The 21,293-nt window shown below is 35.4% G+C and overlaps 1 protein-coding gene across 1 annotated transcript in view; it reads left to right on the forward strand.

Annotated features, from left to right (window-relative positions):
- Positions 1 to 3,550: 3,550 nt before the first annotated feature.
- The window catches only part of LOC138701731 (uncharacterized), a 55,267-nt gene continuing 37,524 nt past the window's right edge, over positions 3,551 to 21,293 (forward strand). The window contains exon 1 of the mRNA XM_069828945.1: positions 3,551 to 3,613. Coding sequence (XP_069685046.1) covers positions 3,573 to 3,613 — 41 coding nt within the window. The 5' untranslated portion in view covers positions 3,551 to 3,572. The remainder of the gene's footprint in view (positions 3,614 to 21,293) is intronic.

Below are 21,293 nucleotides of genomic sequence, written 5' to 3' on the forward strand. Positions count from 1 at the left end.
TTATGATTATTTTTAATGAATACGTCCGCATGGATAGCTCAGTCGTGAATGAAAAAAACTTATTGTTAATACAGTACTGTATTTTGATTAAAGAAAAACCTAATGAAAATTATCAAACTCAAAATCGCCACATATCCTAGTTTACGTAAATAGATGAACTACTTTTCTTCCCTCCTATACCTAATAAAGTGATCTGTTTGTATTTTACCCCAGGATCATCGAACGCCAATCGTGGAGAGGGTAGCAAGCAGTGCTTCCGGTTCTCAAGCATTATTCAAAGGATAGCCAGGTTAATATTAGAAATGTTAGTAAAAATAAAATGATGTCCCTGTACTTCTCAGGCAAATCTAAAAATTAACATGGATACAGTTTTAATAAGTTCTCTTCCCTCTAGCTATTGAATCAGTGCTGGCATCCCTGAATATAGCTCGACCAAGCGGCATATACCACCTCTTTCGTCTGTCTCTTTCCTTTCCGCTGTAAAGCGCTCAGGCTCTCCTGGCCTCTAAAGCGCGCGCTTGCTCCTGTGGGCATCAATTGACATGCCTGTACTAGACAGTGACTACAAGTTGAACCGAAATCTTCAGATGATGACGAAATGAAGTTATATGAACACTTTTGTTAATGAAAAGAAAATGTCGGCCTAAAATTAAAGCCAGAAAAATCTGGATGAGAACTTACATTGTACCTCACGAAGATAAGAGCGAGGTTCGGTTACTGATTTCCGACTTGGAAGGTGATACGTTTAGGTGTTATTTAAGGTAATAATCTCAGTTTTTTTCAATTCATTATATTATAGAGGATTCTATGTTATGTTCTGATTAAAATTATTATGTAAACTGTAAGTACATATAGATAAAATTTCAAATGCTATAATTAATACTATTAAAGCTCATCAATGTAAAATATAGCCCTATTTATTTTCAGATCATCTGATATTTGTCTCCAGATTTCTTCTTTAAGTTTCGTGTTTTTTATAGTTTTCATCCCGTGTATCATAATTATAAATACGGGTGACATCGTATAAGTTCGATACGTTTCTCGTTGCAATAATTTTATTATTATCAGCCATCTTTCCTCAGTGTCAATAAAAATAAAACAATACATTCACTTTCACCTGCGATATTACTTATTCATCTTTTTCTACATTCAATCGTCATAAATAGTATAAATATCAAACATCTTTGATAAATGTGTCCAGAAAATTCGCTGAACTACCGATTTCAGTGAGAAACTCGCTCGAAGTTTTCGCATCAAAGAAAATCTCTTCCAGTGTGTGGACGTCCATTTAAATCCATGTTATCAATCTTTAATTTTTCATGCAACAAGTGTGTAACGGGGCTAAGTAACAACCTCAGAATTTCTTCATGGACGCAGGCTATTGGAAAGATCATAATTTTGATATTTAGGAAACTTACAAAAAATCATGAAGACGTTGAAAAAGACAGTACAATGCCATTTTATTGTCGGTTCAGCAGCGAAGAGCTTTCATAACTTGTAAATCAGTAACATTTTCACTTACATAATTAATCGTGAAATGAACTAGATCTCTCTCTCTCTCTCTCTCTCTCTGCCCACCCTTTAATAACTTTTATGCTCGACCATGCCGAAATGTAGTAATTATACACCTGGTAGCAGACCTTTAATGCATGTCATTAAAGTACACCTACTCATTAAAGGTCAGGTCTTTCAGCCAATAATGACTCAGGTTACAACTGTTCAGCCAATGACAAGTCAGCTTTCTACCTTCTACCGTTATAAAACCGCAAGTATCAATTATTCTCGGATATGCAATCGAAAGAGAATTAGCGAAAAGTCACGGAGGCTGGAAATCCAATAGTGTCGCAGAAGGTTATGTTCTGTTACTATAATAATTAGCGTTAATTGTAAATAATATTCAAATAAATTCAATTTGTCATCTCGTTTTCCAATGTCTAATTTAATTTCAATGTTATCTCTGTAGGTTCTTATGGTCTAGCAAGGTCAATGTGGACATCTGTTCCTCGGAAAAAATCAATGCTTTCGCGTCTGCGCACATCTCACAACATACGGGACATTGGTCAAGGTCAGATACAAAGAAAATTAATAATGTCAAGTCAGAAATATGGTCGAGCATAAAAAGTCGTATGAAACTCGCCTATAATGGTAATTAAGAAGCTCGTATGAAAATTATGAAACTTGCTTGCGCTCGTTTCATAAATATCCATACTCGCTTCTTAATTACCTTCATTATAGGCTCGTTGCATAATGTACTATTATCCGTTGACAGAATAAAAAAATTAGGCTTAGTGAGAAAACCACCGTGTTGGCAACACTGGCTACAAGATTAGGAAAAACTATAGATTCTGTGTTCGGTAGCTCGTCAGATGTTTATATGAACCGTCTTTCAAGGTCACAGATAAAATCAGAGACCGTATCTTCAATTATTCGGTTGGAATGTAGACAGTTGCGTAACACACGAATTAACTTCGATTGATAAAAACACAGCTAATAACGACGTTCATTTGCTAAAGAGTTTGTTTCCGACAACGAAAACCGATTGCATCCGAGGATATAAAAAATATTAATCATGCAACACGAATTCAGATTTCAGTGTGAGCTGTTTTGCTTGCAGTTCTAGTAAACTCTTGCATATTGCGTGAAGAGTCCAGTGCCTTTTTCTGGCGAAACGCTGTTTCGGCATCTTTTTGTTGTATTTTTCATCATGTAACCAGAGAAATGTGTTCATAATAATTTTGCTTTGAACTCAGCTTAGACCTAGAAAGCCTTAAAGTTGAGCAAAAAAAGAGGTTAAAAACGACACTGGATAGTAATGATATCCGTCTGTTATAATATATTCTACACAGAGTTCCACCACTTTTTCTTCCAGAGAAAAAGCACTGGTAACACAACTGCAAGATTGATTAAATATTGGGTTGGTAAAGTTGTTTTAAGACAGGGTTGTCGCGAAAAGAGCATGGTTTAATTTTCAACGCTTTGTAGTAAAACAGTTTTGACAGTATTCGAAAATTATTTATCACGTCGTCGCATGTTGTGGTATTTAGAACGGAAAATTATATTTTAATATACTTTTCAGAGTCCAAAATTCATTTTACAATAAATAATTAATATTTTTACAGAAGAATACAATTTATAGAACTGCATATATACAACTTCTGCAGTATTAAATTACTCTTTTTAATCGAGCACTTTACTGTTTCAAAATCACCACCGTACTTGAGGAAGGATGTTAATTTTTCACCTAATTTACTCCTTAAATACAGTGTAATTCACGAATATTGTGCAATATTCGAGGAGTGATTTCTGACATCATTCTGATGAAAATAGTTCATATATACATATGTCCGATTTTGAATAGTTTCGGATAAAATCACATTTTCTTTCTTCCGTAACACGCTTTCTTGTAAACAGTAGAAGCTGATAGCAGCGACACAAAATCTCGTGATATCAGGGTCACGGTTAGAGATAACTGAACACTGCTACAACTTATCTATCTAGCATCCGGACAACGGAAGTTAGGGAATGCGGGGCGCGCAGTTCACACTCGGGCGGCTACGTGTACTGCTGCAGAAATGGGGTCTTGGAAAACCTGCTTTAATACAGATTTTTTCAGGTGAGTAATAACGTGAATGTTCTTTAATGAATTTATAATACACCCAGTACCACTGTTATAAATAATTTAAATGCTTAAACCTTCATAATATCTACGTTTATGTTTAACATTCAGGAGGGCGTAACTCAATTAAAAAATATGACATGTTTATATGAACTTTTTTCATCTGAATGATGCCAGAAATCACATCCAAGAGTATTGTACAAACTTCGTGAATCACCCTGTATATCTCTTTATAGATCATTCATAGCACTTTAGCTGTAAACAGATAGAAAAAGAAGCAAATAAACAAAACAAAGAAAACAGAGTGAACCCTTGCATATGAAATTAGTTCATGTGTAAATCTAAGCTCTCACGAAATCGACCAAAGTCTTACAAAAGGAAATTAGCGTGTAGCACCCCGCAGCCGGTAATTCTTTTTTGTCTAAGATGATGTCATATAAAAGGGTGTGTTTTTCCAGGCATGCAATGCAAGTGTAACAATAAAATTTTGATGAAATCCATAAGTTATCCGCGAGCATGAAAGCGTATCAGCTTTGGAAAGTGATGTTTTTGTATTAGGCCGATTCACAAAATTCTTACAACTGAAAACAAACCACGGAGGCGATGGAAAAATGGAAAAAAAAAAATCTCTCTTCAAGGGAAGGACTGGTTAACATTTACTTCTTGACATGAAATTACAAGGAATGATGGCCATTACAAAAACCATTTTCGAACGGTAGCAATACAGTATGTACTATAGAGTAAAGGTTAGTAATATTGTGATAGCTCTTTTTGAGAATTTATTACAATTTTACTAGGCGAGAGAACGACCGGTTTTGTGCAGAAACTTGCCCACGAACATTCCCTTAATACGTTGACGTAAAAAGCCGATCTTCTTCTCGCTCAGTGAAATTGTGATAAATTCTCAAAAAGAACTATCACAATTTTACTCATAACACCTTTACCCTATATCCTCGGCACATCAAGAAGCGGATCAGCGCACACACTTTTCAGACACAAGTAAAAATCAAGAGAGGTGTAAAGTCCGGCGAGTGGGTGGGTCATCCTACAGAACCTCCTCCTCCACCGATCCATCTCCCAGAAAAAAAATGTTGTTCAGATACGGGAGAACGGTAACACGAAGTGAGCTGGAACTCCGTCATTCATGAGATACAGACACAGACACGCTATATACACTCACTTTCATCGATGCGATTGCTGATGACAACTGACGTCGTGAACAGTGGTACTGCCATATAACTCGAAGCAAATGCATTTCCGGACATAAGTTTCAAGTACAAGAAATTATCTCCCAAAATTTATTCCCAATAGTAGTACAGTAGAGCATCGATTATCCGAAACAATTGGGGACAAAAGGGTGTTCGGATAACTGATTTTTCAGATAATCGATCATTTGCGAAAACAAATTGTACCGGTGTCATAGGAGCAGTATGAAACAAAGAAACACTGATATTAAACACAAAACTGTACACATTACTATCACACGTCTTACAAATAACACAGAGAACTGACTAGTCTAGTTTGACAAGTTCAAAACGGTAATTAAAGTAGTCTTCTTCGTTTTTTTTTTTTTTTTTTTTTTTTTTGCTTCAGAGCTGTGACTCGTTTTTTTCCGCTAAATCTCGCAAACAGCACTGCGAAACGTCTACATGGCGCGCGCAAATTTGAATTTTCAGACTGGAACGCTTTCGGTTGATCAGTATTCGGATAATCGATGCTCTACTGTATTGATTTTGCTAAAGCTTGTACAACAAAACACTTTATTGAAGCTTCTGTTGTACAGATATTTTTGTTGGCTGATATTTTTCATTTGTTATTTTATGACGCTCTATCAACTGCTATAGTTATTTACGTTCTGAATGGAATGAAGGTGATAATGTAAGCGAAATGAATCTACGGTCTAGCGCCGAAAGTTATCCAGCGGTTGGCTGATATTAGGGGAATAAATGATAATAAGTTAATTTCTAATAAATTAAACTATTGCCAATGGAAAAGTAAATGAATCGATAGTTGCATAAACAACATTAGTCCACAAAAGTAAATTTTACAGGAGAGATATAAGACAATTTTCCCTTATATGCAATATAGCCTATCAATAAAAGCTTGCGCTGCTCTTGAAATGTGATAAATTTACTGTAATAATTAAAAGAAATAGAACGTTAAGAAGATTGTAATTCGAATTCGAAAAACGATTATCTTTTCATACTGTATTTCCAATAACAATAAATTATATGTTCTAGTTCCTTTAGTGTCTTTTTTTGTTTTTCTTTCTCTGTATAAAAATTATGAAAGCAGTATCATCACAGTCTACTATATACAGTCGCGAAGCTCAATATGTAGTAAAAATGCAAACATGGGTAGTTGCCCACCACTAGGATCGCTACTATCGCCTCATCACAGATCTCTCCTAGCAGATGACAAAATAAGTTACACTTTCGTTGTCGTGTTCTTTTGGAAAAATTAACACCTTCTTTCCATTATTGAAATATTAAATGGATAAAGTCCATTTATTATTTTAATGAAGTATATTAAATTCCATCATAAACTCGAAGATACCTGCAAGAAATATTATTTTTGTTTGTGCAAAACGAACTGAAATTTACTATAATCGCTTCACTCATTCAAGATTATAGCGATAATTAACTATGAAACCAATAAATTTAAATTTGCATTTCCCTTTACAACAATAATAATGGAAATATGAATTAATGGAGTAACTTACGTGTACCGGTACTTGTAATGTAGGCTTACGTAGTTAACAAAGTGGGATGAGGTTAAGCAATAATAATCACACCAGAATTGGAAATAAAACGTGATCAATAAATTTTATTGTAACAGACTTACTTTTTCTACGTCTATAGTAAAGTAACAAATAAAAATAACAACAAAATTAACAGCTATAATTAAAAACATATCCTTTGAAAAAAAAGTAGGCCTAAGTTGTCTGAAAATGTACAATTATTCAAGGAATCAGCTGATACAGACGTAGAATTAGTACAAAGCTTTTGTTTCTCAGCTGCAGGTAATAACAGAACAGGTTTATTTGAAACATCAAATAAAGTTGGAACTGCATTCCAGATTAATTTATTTTTGTTTTAATTCATAAATTGTGCATTTTCGAAATGAAGAGAGCAAAACTTTATATTATTATGAAGATGTGCTTCATTTTTTGTCATTAGGTCTTCCCTCTGCTGTTTATTAATCACTTTTTGCATCTAGAAGTAAAATAAGAAATAGATGTTAGGATTTTTCTTCACGAGCATCAATGCGAAATACGCAACGACCTAGCACTCGATGGAAATACGACTCAGTCCACTCTAAATCCAAAGTCGAACGTGGACAGTCTATTGTTTCTAGTTGCTAGCCGCTTGGAGCGCTTTATCGCGATATTTGCAAAAAATCACCTCAAGCTTCGCGACTGTATATAGTAGTCTGTGGTATCATCTCCTTTTTTTTTCAGCTCCCACCACTACTTCCCGTAACTTCCTCTGCCTCATCCAAAGAAACTGTTTAGTGTGTTCTATTTAATTAATTCTAATTCGTAGGAATTTATCAATTGTCCTTTTCTTTGTACATTTCTATAGGAACAAGGTGTACTTTTCCAGTCCATACGAACACTGTCATTACGTGAAAGCAATGACACGCAACACCACACTGAATTATATACGTCCAGGCGAGCACTACAATATTAATTGTAATCTTATTGTTCATGCTATAGTTGTAATCCCCTGGTAGAGGGGCAGAGAAGGCCTGACGGCCTTATCTCTACCAGGTTAAATAAATAAATCTAAATCTAAATCTAAAATCTAAAAATCACTACGAACTCCTTCGTGTTTGTACAGAAAGCCGACAAGAAAAATGGATCGCGGCGCTGTATTCTGCGAACTTGCGTGTTGCATACTAGTCGACGGTCCACTAACATGTTGCACTCTACGTCACGCTGTATCGTGTGTATGAACCTTTAAGGTTCTTGTATGTACGTAACGTACGTATGTACTAATACACAGTTTTCGAATTCAAGTAGCCTACACATTTATGAAATCTTATTATTGTATTGGTTTTTTATAAGCTGTTCAAGCATTTTATTATGTTATACTGAATATATTTGATCATATTCCTGACCACCACACACTCTGATCAGGATTGTCAGCCCAATATCATCACTAGGGCCGTGATATCGGTATATGTATATTAACCTAGATCATATATGTAACAGATAAGTCATCGCTATGTTAAAATCGGCAGCACTTTGAAGAGAACAACCGCCAGGATCGCCACCCGTCCGCCGTAAACGAACACGAGGTGGCAGTACAGTCGCTAATGCAACTCAAATGGGAATTATGGCGTGACTCCTTATGTAACAACTAGATGGCAGCGTAGTAAACCTGACAAAAGTTAACTTCAAAGCCTATAAGACCGACCTACCTGGGGTATATATGATCTAGGGTATTAAGCCTGGTTCAAACGGTGCTAGTTTCTGTGATGGATTCCAAGGTGGCTGCGCTGATGGCTGCCCTGCGTGCTCACTTGCTGGCTCCCGGGCTGGCTACGGTGGTGGTAGTTGTTCACACGGAGCTGGCTCTTTTCACAGTTCAAATTGGAAAATAATCCGCTGTTTCATATGTTGCCAACACTCATGGTCAAAAAGAAACTAAACCGTGAGTGGAAAACAACTAAAGTTCTACATTAACGATAGTAAATGTCGTAATAAAGTAATTAAGCCATAAGTGAAAAACAGCTAAAGTCCAATATTTAATTGTTGTTTCTTAGAAACTAAAGAATATCGAAAAAAAAACAGGTTTAGTTGGAAAACAACGAAAATGGCGACATGGTTTCAGTGGTGATATATGATCATCTTTGGTTCCAGCCTGCAAACCATCACGAAAAATAGCAAGGAACCTACCCTCGAAATCCAGCAAGCTAGCCATCCACGGAGCCACCAGAGCGCATTACTTCCGGCAAGTGAGCACGCAGGCTACCCATCAGCGCAGCCACCTTGGAATCCATCACAGAAACACGCACCGTCTGAACCTGGATTAAGTCTAAGGTGAACACACGACGCCGGTCAGAATGTAGTCGGTGTTTCAAGTACAGGCAGCGGAAGCGAATTTGATACACTCCTAAGTCCCTATTTACACTTGCTATTTGTCGCGCAACATCAAGCGCTTTCTGTCGGCTATATGTAGCATCACCGTTTACACTTGGCAGATTTTTCGTCCACAAGTCGACGCAAGTTGTTGCGCTTTCTGTCGGCTAAATGTAGTATCACCGTTCACTCTTGGCAGATTTCTCGTCTGCTACTCGAGGCTAGTTGTTGAGCTCGAGCAACGTATGAATGATGTGGTGAGCCTTTTAAATGAACAGAATGGATTTAAACAATAAAAAGTAGCTGTTTTAGCTTCTTCAGCTTCAAGTGTTTTGTTAGCTTGCACTAATGAGAAAAAAGAGAGAGAGAGAGAGAGACTGGGAAAGGAGATAGAGGTCCAGAAGGCAGGAGAAAGGGTTATTCCATGTTCTCAGTAAAGATTTCAAACTGGAACAAAATTGTCCAATAGATATTCATTATATTAAAATGAATTGAAAGTTTAATTTTTTTCTTGCATATTGACTTCTGATGTCTTTATTTTTGTTTTGATGTCGGAGGGAATAGTATTGGGACGAACAGACTCCAAATTTTTACAAATAAACTCCACTGCATTTTCCCTCCGAATCCTATTGTGATAGTCCTTATTTCTGATGTCATAAAAGTATGGAAATTCCTCGTAAAGCTTGATTAATTTCATTGCTTGGTTTTTGTTCCACTCTGACATGATGCTACAAAGCGCGCGGAAAGAGAGAAACAGCTGATTAAAAGTTGTCTGCTACTGCTTTTCCGAACCATGTTCGGGTCCTGTCGCGTGAATTCGGCTGGCCCACCTAGGAAATGTCGCACAGAAATAGAAACAGCTTCTACTCAGCAGATGTCGAAAGGAAAGGAACGAAATCCGTACTGCGCATGCGCCCGCGCTGTAAGTCGAACGACAAATAGCAAGTGTAAATATGGACTAAGCAAGCACGTTCCGTGTTGTGTATACGATTATTGCATATTATAAAATCAAGACAATACAATTATTGTATAATAAGGGTTAATATCGGAAAGGTCTAAAATGCTGGTGACGTTGAGAATAATTGTTGGAAATCATATTTAAATTGTCACAAATGTGGTAAAACATACGTCTGAAAATATGTTTTTTATATATATTTAGAGTTTTGCATTACAGTTTTAGAATGCCGAAAACGTAGATGGCGTACAATTTTGATTTCCCTACATTTAACTGTTACATTAATTTATTTATCACATCTATTCCGTATCTTACTTTTCTTGCATGTTTGTCTGGTTTCGGTTCCTGCTGCAATAAACAACAACAATATTCATTTTCAAAGTTTCAAATGAAAATGACTGCCAAGGTCGGGTAGTATAACCTGGTATGAGGAAAAACTGCGTTCAACATCGGCTGAAACCAAGGGAGCATATGTAAAATATTTCACATCAATTTCATTTCTACATCAAGTTTATAACAATCGCACTTATCATCTGATAAAATTTCTGCAATTTTGCATAATGAATTGAAACCACCATTTTTTGTATTACTGTGTGATGTAGAAATGAAATTGATAATAGTCCTACTAAATATTTTACATATGCGCCCTTGGTTTCAGCCGATGTTGAACGCAGTTTTTCCGCATACCAGGTTATACTATCCGAAACTCGGCGGTCATTTTCATTTGAAACTTTGAAAATGAATGTTGTTGTTTATTGCAGCAGGAACCGAAACCAGACAAACAACATGCAAGAAAAGTAAGGTACGGAATTGATGTGATAAATAAATTAATGTAACAGTTAAATATAGGGAAAGAAAAATTGTACGCCATATACGTTTTCGGCATTCTAAAACTGTAATGCAGAACTCTATAAAAAATCTTTTCAGACGTATGTTTTACCACATTTGTAACAATTTAAGTAGGATTTCCAAAAATTATTCTCAACCTCACCAGCATTTTAGACATTTCCGATATTAACCCTTATTATATAATAATTGTATTGTCTTGATTTTATAATATGCAATATTCGTATACAAAACACGGAACGTGCTTGCTTAGGCGTGTGTCAAATTCGCTTCCGTTGCCTGTACTTGAAACACGTCGACTACATTCTGTCCGGGGCATCGTATGTTTACCTCAGATTAATACAAATATACAGATGTCGCGGAACTAATCATCACTCAGTACCACAATACCACACTGTAAACAGAAGTAAAGTCGTACTCACTTCCTTTGTAAGGGTAATAAACTCTACTTCCTCCTCTAGAACCTGCTGGTTGAAACGCTGTTTCTGATACAGAACTCAACGCAGTGCATACGTATCGTACCAAATATTCGTCCGATTAGTAGTGCCACATGTCCTGAATGCGACGTGATGTGACTGAGTCTCGTCGTAGCTTAGTCAGTTTCTGTTACATAGTTCAATGTCTTACAGTGATTGTTTTAAATGTGTGATAATTAGGGGGTGGATGTTGATAACCTAAAAATCTACTTAAAATGATCATTAAAATGCCCTAAACTAATGGAAAAATGACATAAAAGTAAAAGAAAATGGCATTTAAATATTATTCACCGTACTCGCACCACGACTTCTTAAAAATTAGTCACCTTGTTTCAACGACTGCCCTGCAAATCTCGGAGACAGGAGGCAACTTCCTGAAATTCAGCTAAGATAAAGGAAAATAACATGCGACAAAATGAAGGTTTTAAGGGAAAACTATAGATTTTAATGAGGGTTTACACTCTGTTTCAATCAGGGGTGGTCCATGTCAGTGCCTTCATTCTCCGTCTCCTCCTCCTTCCGCGCTCCACTTTTGTTACAAGATCTTCCAGATGAGGGAGTATGAATGACAAAACAAATTGTGGACATAGCGTGCATTCTTGCAATTTTTGTGTTCAAAATATTGTCTACTACAGTAGACATCCCTTCCGAATCATCTTGAGGACACAACGTCCTGTCCAGGACATGGTGAAAGTTTCCCCCTTCCAAACATAAATTCTAAAAACACCCTCGTACAGACAAAAGAACAGTAGCAGTCAAAGCCTTCACTTAAAGTAAGCAGTTATCAAGCATTTTATATTACTTCCGTTGTGTGAAGTGAAGCCTTCAGTGGAATGAGGGATGGACGTTAGAGTCTGTTCCAAACTACAAAACTCAAACTTTACTGTTATTCACTTATTCAGTAGGTAATCACTACTGACTTACAATATTTTCTTAGAAAATGATTTAACACACCTATCGCTAAAGAAGAAAGTAAAATGCTTTCCAAATGTTCTAAAAGTTCTTAAAAGTATTAAAAACGACCAAAAATGCAGAAAAAAATATGAAAATGACCTATTAGTTCAAAACAGTGAAAAAAACGCAAAAAAATCTACATAAGAAATTATTTTTTTACATTGATATTAACATAGAAATGATTTCTATATTAATAGGCATCGTCCTAATGTGAAAAATAAGATGACTTTTCATCAACATCCGCCCCTAGTGACAATATTATAACAGTGAAGTGTAATAGGGGAAAATCCTTTCGACGAATTTCTTTCCCTTCCATATTCAAACGCAGTCGTGAAGAGACTTTTTAGCCGTCAAGTGGACATAATCAGAAATATACAGAGAATATAATAATATTTGGTCTTAGTTAGTAACTGGGAAATGTTGTAATATTTATGACTTGCCGAAGGATATAATGGGAAAAATTAAAAGCATGAAAAACTACCGTTTCCAAGAAGCTTCAAGCTCTAAGGAGGACATATCAGATTCTGTGGCTATTACGGACGAGGATGACGATTTGTAAAAATGAGTAAGCAACGTTTTATTATAGTTACTAACAATCATTACGATAGTCTATTTAATCAAGTTCTTGTGCTTTTTGAACTAGGATTTAGCGCTTTCTCATTTTTCGGGTTGGCAACACTGATCGCAGCGCATTCGAATTGATTTATAAACACGCCGTCGGTATAAAAAGATAGCTGCTCCGAGTTACTGTTATCCTTCTTTAGCGATATAAACAATATTCAAGTTATCATTTATATTCCGTTATCGTTGAAAAGTTTTCTATATTTTTTTCTTTTCACTTTGCAAACCAGTTTTGAGAAGTGATAGTGGAACAGAAACTGCAGTGAAAAGTGCAAATTGTAAAGTGAAAAGTTGAAAAGTTTAACGGTGGAACAGGCCCCAAGTCTCTTTTGGTGCTATGCATAGACATTTCGCTAGCCCGCGCTACGAGCGTGCTAAACTAGCCCCGGCTATCGACTGATTACTTGTACAGGATTCATATCATATTATATCGCTAACATTGGTTTATGAATTCGAAAAACGTTAGTTCGCTGATCATCCACCGGAAGCCCGCGTTAAGAATGTCCATCAATATGGCCCTTTGCTACTAAGATTAATTTCATTGTATCCAGTATACTCTTGTTTTGGATTCAAAATAATTTAGAGAAGGAATATGATAAGAAAAGAACATTCAAGTGACGAAGAACCCAAGAAATGAGTACACAGGCTAGTATAATATACAGTCACGAAGCTTGAGTTGTTGAGGATACTAGGAACAATAGACTATGCAGGTACTATTTCGCATTGTCTGTGATGAGCCGATAGTAGCGATCCTAGAGGTTAGCAAGTATCTATGGATGCATATTCCCTACGTATTGAGCTTCGTGACATATAAAAACAGGATGAATTTCTATAACCTAAGTTCGTCTCAATTCTGTGAATGTTTTCAAATTATATCAACTCAAGCAGATTAAGTTCTTGAAAGAACTGGGCCTATTCTAAAACCAGAAACAAAAAAAGTTTATCTCCATCTAAAGAACAATAAATTATTCAGATGCCTTTATTGGCTAGTAAATTAAGCTCAATAACATGGAGTTGCAATAGGTTTGTTCCATCACTGTTCATAATCGATTCTGAACTGTCTGCTCACTCGCAGTAGCTCAATGTGCGTTCCAACAAGACTAGAACTGACTCCAAACCGATACTGAATTCCCAGTTCCCTGTTCCAACGTGCTTTAGAACTCATTCGGAAGGAGTGAAATTGGTTTTCGATTAAGAGTAGGAACTGAGAACTCTGAATTGCCGACTCATGCGCATATCGTTTAATCTGAAGTTATGGACAAAATGTTTCGAGACTAGGCAGGTTAAAATAAAAAAAAATAGTCCATCATGAGTGATTTCAAAGATGATAGCGATATATTTTACGAAGAATTAAGTTCGGAAGATGAATATAATTTTAATATGAGAAGAACGCCGGAGGCCGTGAAGGAAGAATTCAAGAAACGCTCAAACCACCTGACGTTTGGCGAGCGCCAGTAACATGCGAGCGCGCCGTTGTCACAACTACTTTCTCCGTCTCTGTCTCTCAGCGGCAATAGTTTTAAAACTGTGGAGCGCGACTCTTTACCTGAGATTTTTTTGATAGGTAGATGCAGAAGAAGAAGAAGAAGAAGAAGAAGAAGAAGAAATAATAATAATAATAATATTCCATTCAATCATGTAATTTTAATAACTTTACCTTGTCTACTGTACTTTTTACTGTCGGAATGAATTTTTACATGGTGGTGTTGCTATTTGGACTAAGTTGGGTCTGGACACATGTGTTATCGATTTAAATGCTTTTTGCATTGAAAAACATATTGAAATTTGTGGTCTAAAATGGTTAATTAATGGTGTTTCTTATATTATTTTGGTCTGTTATAGATCACCTACTGTAGTGGTAAACTTAATATATTCTTCGATGGTATTTACAATGTTTTACATAGCTTATATACACCAACTGTAAATATCATTTTATGTGGAGATTTTAACTTGAATTGTTATCAGCCCTCAAAAGATTTTATTGATTTTAGTAACTTGTTATCTGTCTTTGGCCTTACGCATAGAGTTCAATGGCCTACGCATGTTTGTGAAAATAGTGCTACTACGATCGATAACATTTTTACCAAGGTTGATGCTAGCGACACCTGCTGTGTCATTGACAATACGTTTTCTGATCATCGTACTATTTTATATGAATTTTATTGTAATGATGTATTTAGAAATAATTCTGTATATCCTAAAATAATTTTTAATTTAACCAATTGTGAGAAATTTTTAAATATGGTGGCAGGAGAGGATTGGATAGATGTCTTCGAACTATCACATTTCTATGATAAATTTAGTTATTTTTATAATGTATTAATGTATTATTTTAACATATGTTTTCCTGTCAAATTCTGTAAATCTTCTGAATCCTCTAGATACTGGGTTAACAACGAAGTTAAATATTGAAGCATGTATCTTAAGAAATTATTTTTTCTATCTAAAGTTTATCCGGAATGTGATATTGTTTATAAAAATGCTAAGCGTAACCATAGAATATTAGGTTAATAACACCAAACGACATTACTACAGTAATATGTTGGATAATGCACTGAATAAAGGTAGTATGGCTTGGAAAATAATCAGAAAGGTAACAAATCATCAAAATGAAAATATTACTCTGAAAATTGATGATGTTATCACGAAAAATCCTCAAGATATAATTGATAATTTCAACAAATTTTTTAAAGATGCACCAGCACAAGTTATCTCTCACTTAAATGGTTCTAATTTTGAACACAATGCTAGTAATTTTAAGTCTACTGACAAATCCATATATTTGAGTGAGTTTTCAGAGTCCGAAGTTCATAAAATTATAAAAACTAAACTGAAACGTAAATTCTCATCCGGCCCTGATGATTTTCCTTCTATGTTAATTATTATAGGTAGTGAGTTTATAATTAAACCACTTACATACCTTATTAACATGTATTTCTGTTCAGGTATATTTCCAAATGAATTAAAACTTAATAAAGTTATTCCAGTCTTTAAAAAATCTGATAAATTGAAAGTGGAAAATTATAGACCCATTGCAATTGGTAATGCTATTTCTAAGGTTTTTTAATATTGCATGCTAGACAGACTACTCAAGTACCTGGATAGTTTTAATATTTTAGTCAATAATCAGCATGGTTTCAGACCCTCAAAGTCCACCAATACTGCAATCTATAGCGTATTCAATGAAATTCTGTCTGCTCTTGATAATGGTAAGCCTCCTGTTGGAATTTTTTGCGATCTTAGCAGAGCTTTCGACTGTGTGAATCATAACCTTCTTCTGGCTAAGCTTGAAAGATATGGTATTCGTGGGATAGTTTTGAAATGGTTTGCCTCTTATCTTCAAAACAGATATCAATATGTGGAAATACTACACAAGGATCATAAAATAAATAATTTTACACATAAATATAGATCCAAGAATGTACATATCGATGTGGGTGTTCCTCAGGGCTCTGTTCTGGGCCCTGTATTGTTTCTTTTATATGTAAACGATTTACCCATGTATGTAAGAAATCATTTTATGTGTATGTATGCTGATGATACTTCTGTCATTGTAAAAGATGGAGAGGAACTGGATTTAGAGACAACCTGTTGTGACCTGTTAAAAGATCTCAAAACATGGTTTGATAGCAATCTGCTTCACTTAAATGTTAATAAGACCGGATACATTTACTTTTACAATTCTCAGAAGAGAAATTTGAAGGACATCAATATTTCTATTCAAGATCAATACTTATGTAAATGGGAAACTACTAAATTCTTGGGCATTACATTTGATGATTGTTTGTCTTGGAGACCCCATTGCACAAGTTTAATTTCTAAGCTCAATAGCATTTGTTATCAAATCAGAATTTTGAGGACGATAATAAATTACGATGTATTAATGTCTTATTATTTCGCACACGTCGAGTCGAGGCTTTCATATGGTATTTGTTTTTGGGGATCTGGAACCATGCTGAATGATATATTTATTACTCAAAAGCGTATTGTCAGATGCATAGCGGGTGTTGACAGTAGGATCTCTTGTAGGGAACATTTTTTACAATATAATATTCTTACTGTTTATGGTTTATACATTTTTAATATTTTACTACTAATTTAAAAAAATCTGTCTGATTTTCATCATAATTGTGATTTCCATACCTACGACACTCGTAACAAAAATAGTTTAAATATTCCAGCTCACCACCTTACAAACACTAGTAGAACATATATGGTCTTTGGTATCAAAATATACAACACTTTGCCTGATGACATCAAATATACAAATAATTCTCTGAAATTTAGGAATTATATAAAAACGAAATTAATAAAATTGTGTCCCTACAGTCTTGAGGATGCACGCATGGGCCCTTGAAATGAATAATGTTTTTTTTAATATATATTTGACTTATTTTACATTAAATTGTAATTATATATATTTGACCATGTCTATGCATACATTATGCCATCGACAATAAAGTTCTATCTATCTATCTATCTATCTATCTATCTATCTATCTATCTATCTATCTATCTATCTAGCTACCTACCTGTCTGTCTGTCTGTCTGTCTGTCTGTCTGTCTGTCTGTCTGTCTGTCTGTCTGTCTATCTATCTATCTATCTATCTATCTATCTATCTATCTATCTATCTATCTATCTATCTATCTATCTATCTATCTATCTATCTATCTATCTATCTATCTATCTATCTATCTATCTATCTATCTATCTATCTATCTATCTATCTATCTATCTATCTATCTATCTATCTATCTATCTACCTACCTATCTATCTATCTATCTATCTATCTATCTAATAATAATAATAATAATAATAATAATAATAATAATAATAATAATAATAATAATAATAATAACAAATATCATCAGATTGCATCGAATGAAATTAAAAGTCACGAAATACAGAAAAATTAGTTGAATGAGACGTAAATAATCATATTTGCTGAGTTTTTGTAATAGTTTTACTTTTATTAGGGTTGATAAAGTTGTCGAATAACACAAAGGCGCAGTGTGATATAATAAACTGAATGATAGGCTTAATCTGAAATAGTAATTTTCTGTACAAATTAGTTAACATGGCCCTAAATAGCATTATGTCCATGATGTTAAAGCATATTTTTGCAAAAATAACAGATATTATATGCCTGCACATTTCATTTATAACGTCTTTATAAAATATTCCATTTGTTGCGTTCAAGTCCCTTATAATACGGTACTTTTGTTGAATATTTTCGATGTAATTTTCAGCAATGTACTGTAACAGCAATGAAACATTTTGGCCATTGAATGAAAATTTTTTCTGGTCAGTTTGTTGTCCTTTAGTGTATTGAAGTGTCTGTGAGTCTGATTACAATGAGTGTTCTAGAAAAAGCGCTGTCTGTGTCGGAAAAATTGGAAATCTTATGAAAGTACAATGAAAACATTACTCTTAATCAGAAACAACTCTCTGATTCATTAGGAATCCCATCATCGACATTATGGACGATAATAAAAAAAAATCGCTACACAATCACTGCATGTGCGACGTCGGGAGGATATAGGCGCAGGAAACTGAAGTGTGGTAAACATGAAGACTTGGAGAACACGCACACGGCAAACAACTTTAAAAGACTTTTTTTCGAAAGAATTAAGTACAGTACATACCGTAAATATCTTTAACGTAGAGTAGAGTAGTTGCATAATTGAAAAATAATGTATTACCTTTCATGAATCATGTATTTCAATAAAAAAAATGCTAATAGATACTGTATACGAGTCAAAATTAGTATATCCGCCTAATACGTGGTCCCGGTTAATACACGGTTCCTTGAACAGCGTCTTATCAGGATTTTACTGTATTAACTCATAAAATTTGAACCACTGGAGGTAGAAATTTGATTTTTGTTTCTGTGTGTTCAGAAACATTGAACATTCACCATATATACATGCAGGGTTCCTACAACATACCAATTTTTCAAGCGCACTTATTTGATTTTAAAACTTTCAAAGCGGCGAGTCTGCGTGCCCATATGCTGCAACGCAGCACTGCCGCTATTGGCTATCGCCGATAAGCGGACACACCTGCAACGTCAGGAGGTTCGAGCGCGAATGTCGTTCTGACACCGTACACAGCTGGCGCATGCGTCGAAAGAAGTTCGGTATTATAGTCCCGTCGCTCTAATTTCCGGCAGCCAATTGCGTTGCAGGTCGGCTACATTTAAACGTGTGCGTCTTGTGATTCGCTTATGAAGACGTTATTCATTTCTTAAGGCTCGATAAATACTTAATGTAATCGCCCGCCATTTTGGCTCTTTCGTAGGCGTTCGCAGAAAGCACACGAAGACGTTATTTGCCGCTCAATTATTTGCTGAATTACAGTGCGTTTGATTTATTATCATAGGAGCTACGACATGATAGTGTTTAACGGTGTGGCAAATAGATTCCTCGTATGGTAGCTCGGGAACGAAAGAACAAAAATGGCGAACGATACTACCTACCTAGACTTTATAGACCCTTCACTTCCTAAGACGTAAGCAAAGAGGCGGAGTCACGCTGGAAATAACAGCCGCGACTATAGTTCGGTAAGCGTTCTGAATTGCGTCCTGCTGGAACAAACCTTATTACTGACAGGCCTGCGTAGCTTTTGCAGAATGAAATGAAAAGTGCGAAGTGAAATGTAGCGAAACTGCAAAGTTTAATAGTGAAATTGGCCTCTGATATTCTCTCTTTTCGGATTATAAAAATGTATTTTTGTACAATGCAGGAAATGAAAGCTTAGCTTCTTATTTCGGTGCATTGTAAATGGCTTCATTTGTGTGTGTGTCTTTTGAATGGTAGTTAAAGGAAATAAACTATAATCAACAATATTAGGCCTACTGGTACACAATGAAGAACTGATTTGTTACAAACGAGTTAAGACAAGGTTATATGTGTCATTTTCTATTACCGATTTTCATCTACGTATGAGAATCCCTCAATCGGAAAAGTGGAGACTTCCTTCCTTTTAATATTGTAAGTCAGGCAATCCAGACAATGACAGTACATTAAGCAAGCCCCCTTCTCGTAACTGGACACTTAGCATTACCCACCCTATCTCTCAAATACAAAGACAGTTTTCTCTGTCAAGGCTTCATGGAGGCCTACTGTACACCATCGATACAACGCAATACATATGAACTGTGTTGCATAACGTTGCGTGCGTCTATTGTCTGTATACGATTTCCTTTTGCATGCGAGAGGGACGTTTTTACTATATTATTCCAGGTAGCGATGCGAGCCTATGAAAGACATATTCGTGCCGTCTTTCTTTGTATATTTCTGATAAGAGAACACAGTCATAAGTGCATAGAACAGTCCGCTACAGACCTACATAAAGCTGTATCTACACGGTTCAACTTTTCTTTCAACTTCACGTATCCAAGCAATGCATGCAAGATTGATATTTAATATTAATTAATATATGACGCAGTCAGTGGCGTAACTTTTTATAGCTGGGCCCCCTTTCCTTATTGTCTTGTTTTATATTTTCGTAATTTTATTTTTTACATATAATTTGAATAAAACAATTTTATTTAGCATAGCAAAATACTCCATTTTTAAACAAAATTAAGTGAACAGAACTGAAAAAAAATTTTTTAATGATATAACTACTACCTTACTAAGGTTATAATTACACAATAACAGGCCTACCTAAGATAAATTTAACGTGAAGCTTAATTCAACAAGCGCTTTTCCTTATGGCTTTTCAGAAGCAAATGACTCAATCAAATCATGTAGATCAAGTCTTCGGGCCTTTTCACATTCAATACTTAATACACTGAGAGCACTAAGTCTTTCTTGAGTCATGGTACTGAAACAGGTAGAGTCGACGGCAATTCGGAAGGCGGTAGTCTGCTAGCGTTTGCGTCGAGAGAGACAGATAGGGAGAGTAAAGCAGCGTACAACATTGCCACATCGTACTTCACGCGCACGTGCAATACAAATAGCGCAGGAGAGAATTTAGATTATCAAAAGACATTAATGACCTTAGCCATTGATTACTGTAAGCATGACACCAAACAAACCCTCTTTCCTTCACTAACAATATTCTTTGAACGTTTCTCAATCCCACACCACATGATTCTGCAGTCGTTTCTTGCGCATCGGCAACGTTGCAGCCAGCATCAAGATAAATAAAAAAAAAATAAAAATAATTATACACCTTAAACACTATTTTTCGCACCTGCCTGTGCAATACTTGTCTTTTTACAGTCTCTTCTTCCATTTATTTATCTTACACATACACAGTAAATGTTAGTTTTACTTATTCATTGTATTGAAACACTCACACGTGAACAAACGAACTCTGGAAGTACTTGTTATAGACTGATTCTGATTGCTTCTCCTGTACAAGTTTGTGACGTCACATACCAGAAATACTACGGCGCATGTAGCAGCTGACCGCCTTCCGAAATGCCGCCTAGTCTAGTTTGTGCTTGACTACTTGGTCGAAATACTGAGTCTATTTTACTCAATTTTGAAACATATTTTTCAAGTTTTTTTTCTGCACCAAATGTTCATAATTACTTTTAAAGGGTTTCATTGTCACAAAACACGAAAAAAATGATGAATTAAATCTAGTAACAAGCAGTCGTGTTGCTATACAAAACTTCTTTGTTTCAATGTGCGTTTACTGTTCATATGCTGCGACTACGGCTGGCAACCTGATGACATGAAAATACACCACGAGAAACAATATCTCCAGCCATAAAAATCAC

The sequence above is a fragment of the Periplaneta americana genome, chromosome 6, assembly GCF_040183065.1.
Source record: "Periplaneta americana isolate PAMFEO1 chromosome 6, P.americana_PAMFEO1_priV1, whole genome shotgun sequence".
Taxonomy (NCBI): Eukaryota; Metazoa; Arthropoda; class Insecta; order Blattodea; family Blattidae; genus Periplaneta; species Periplaneta americana.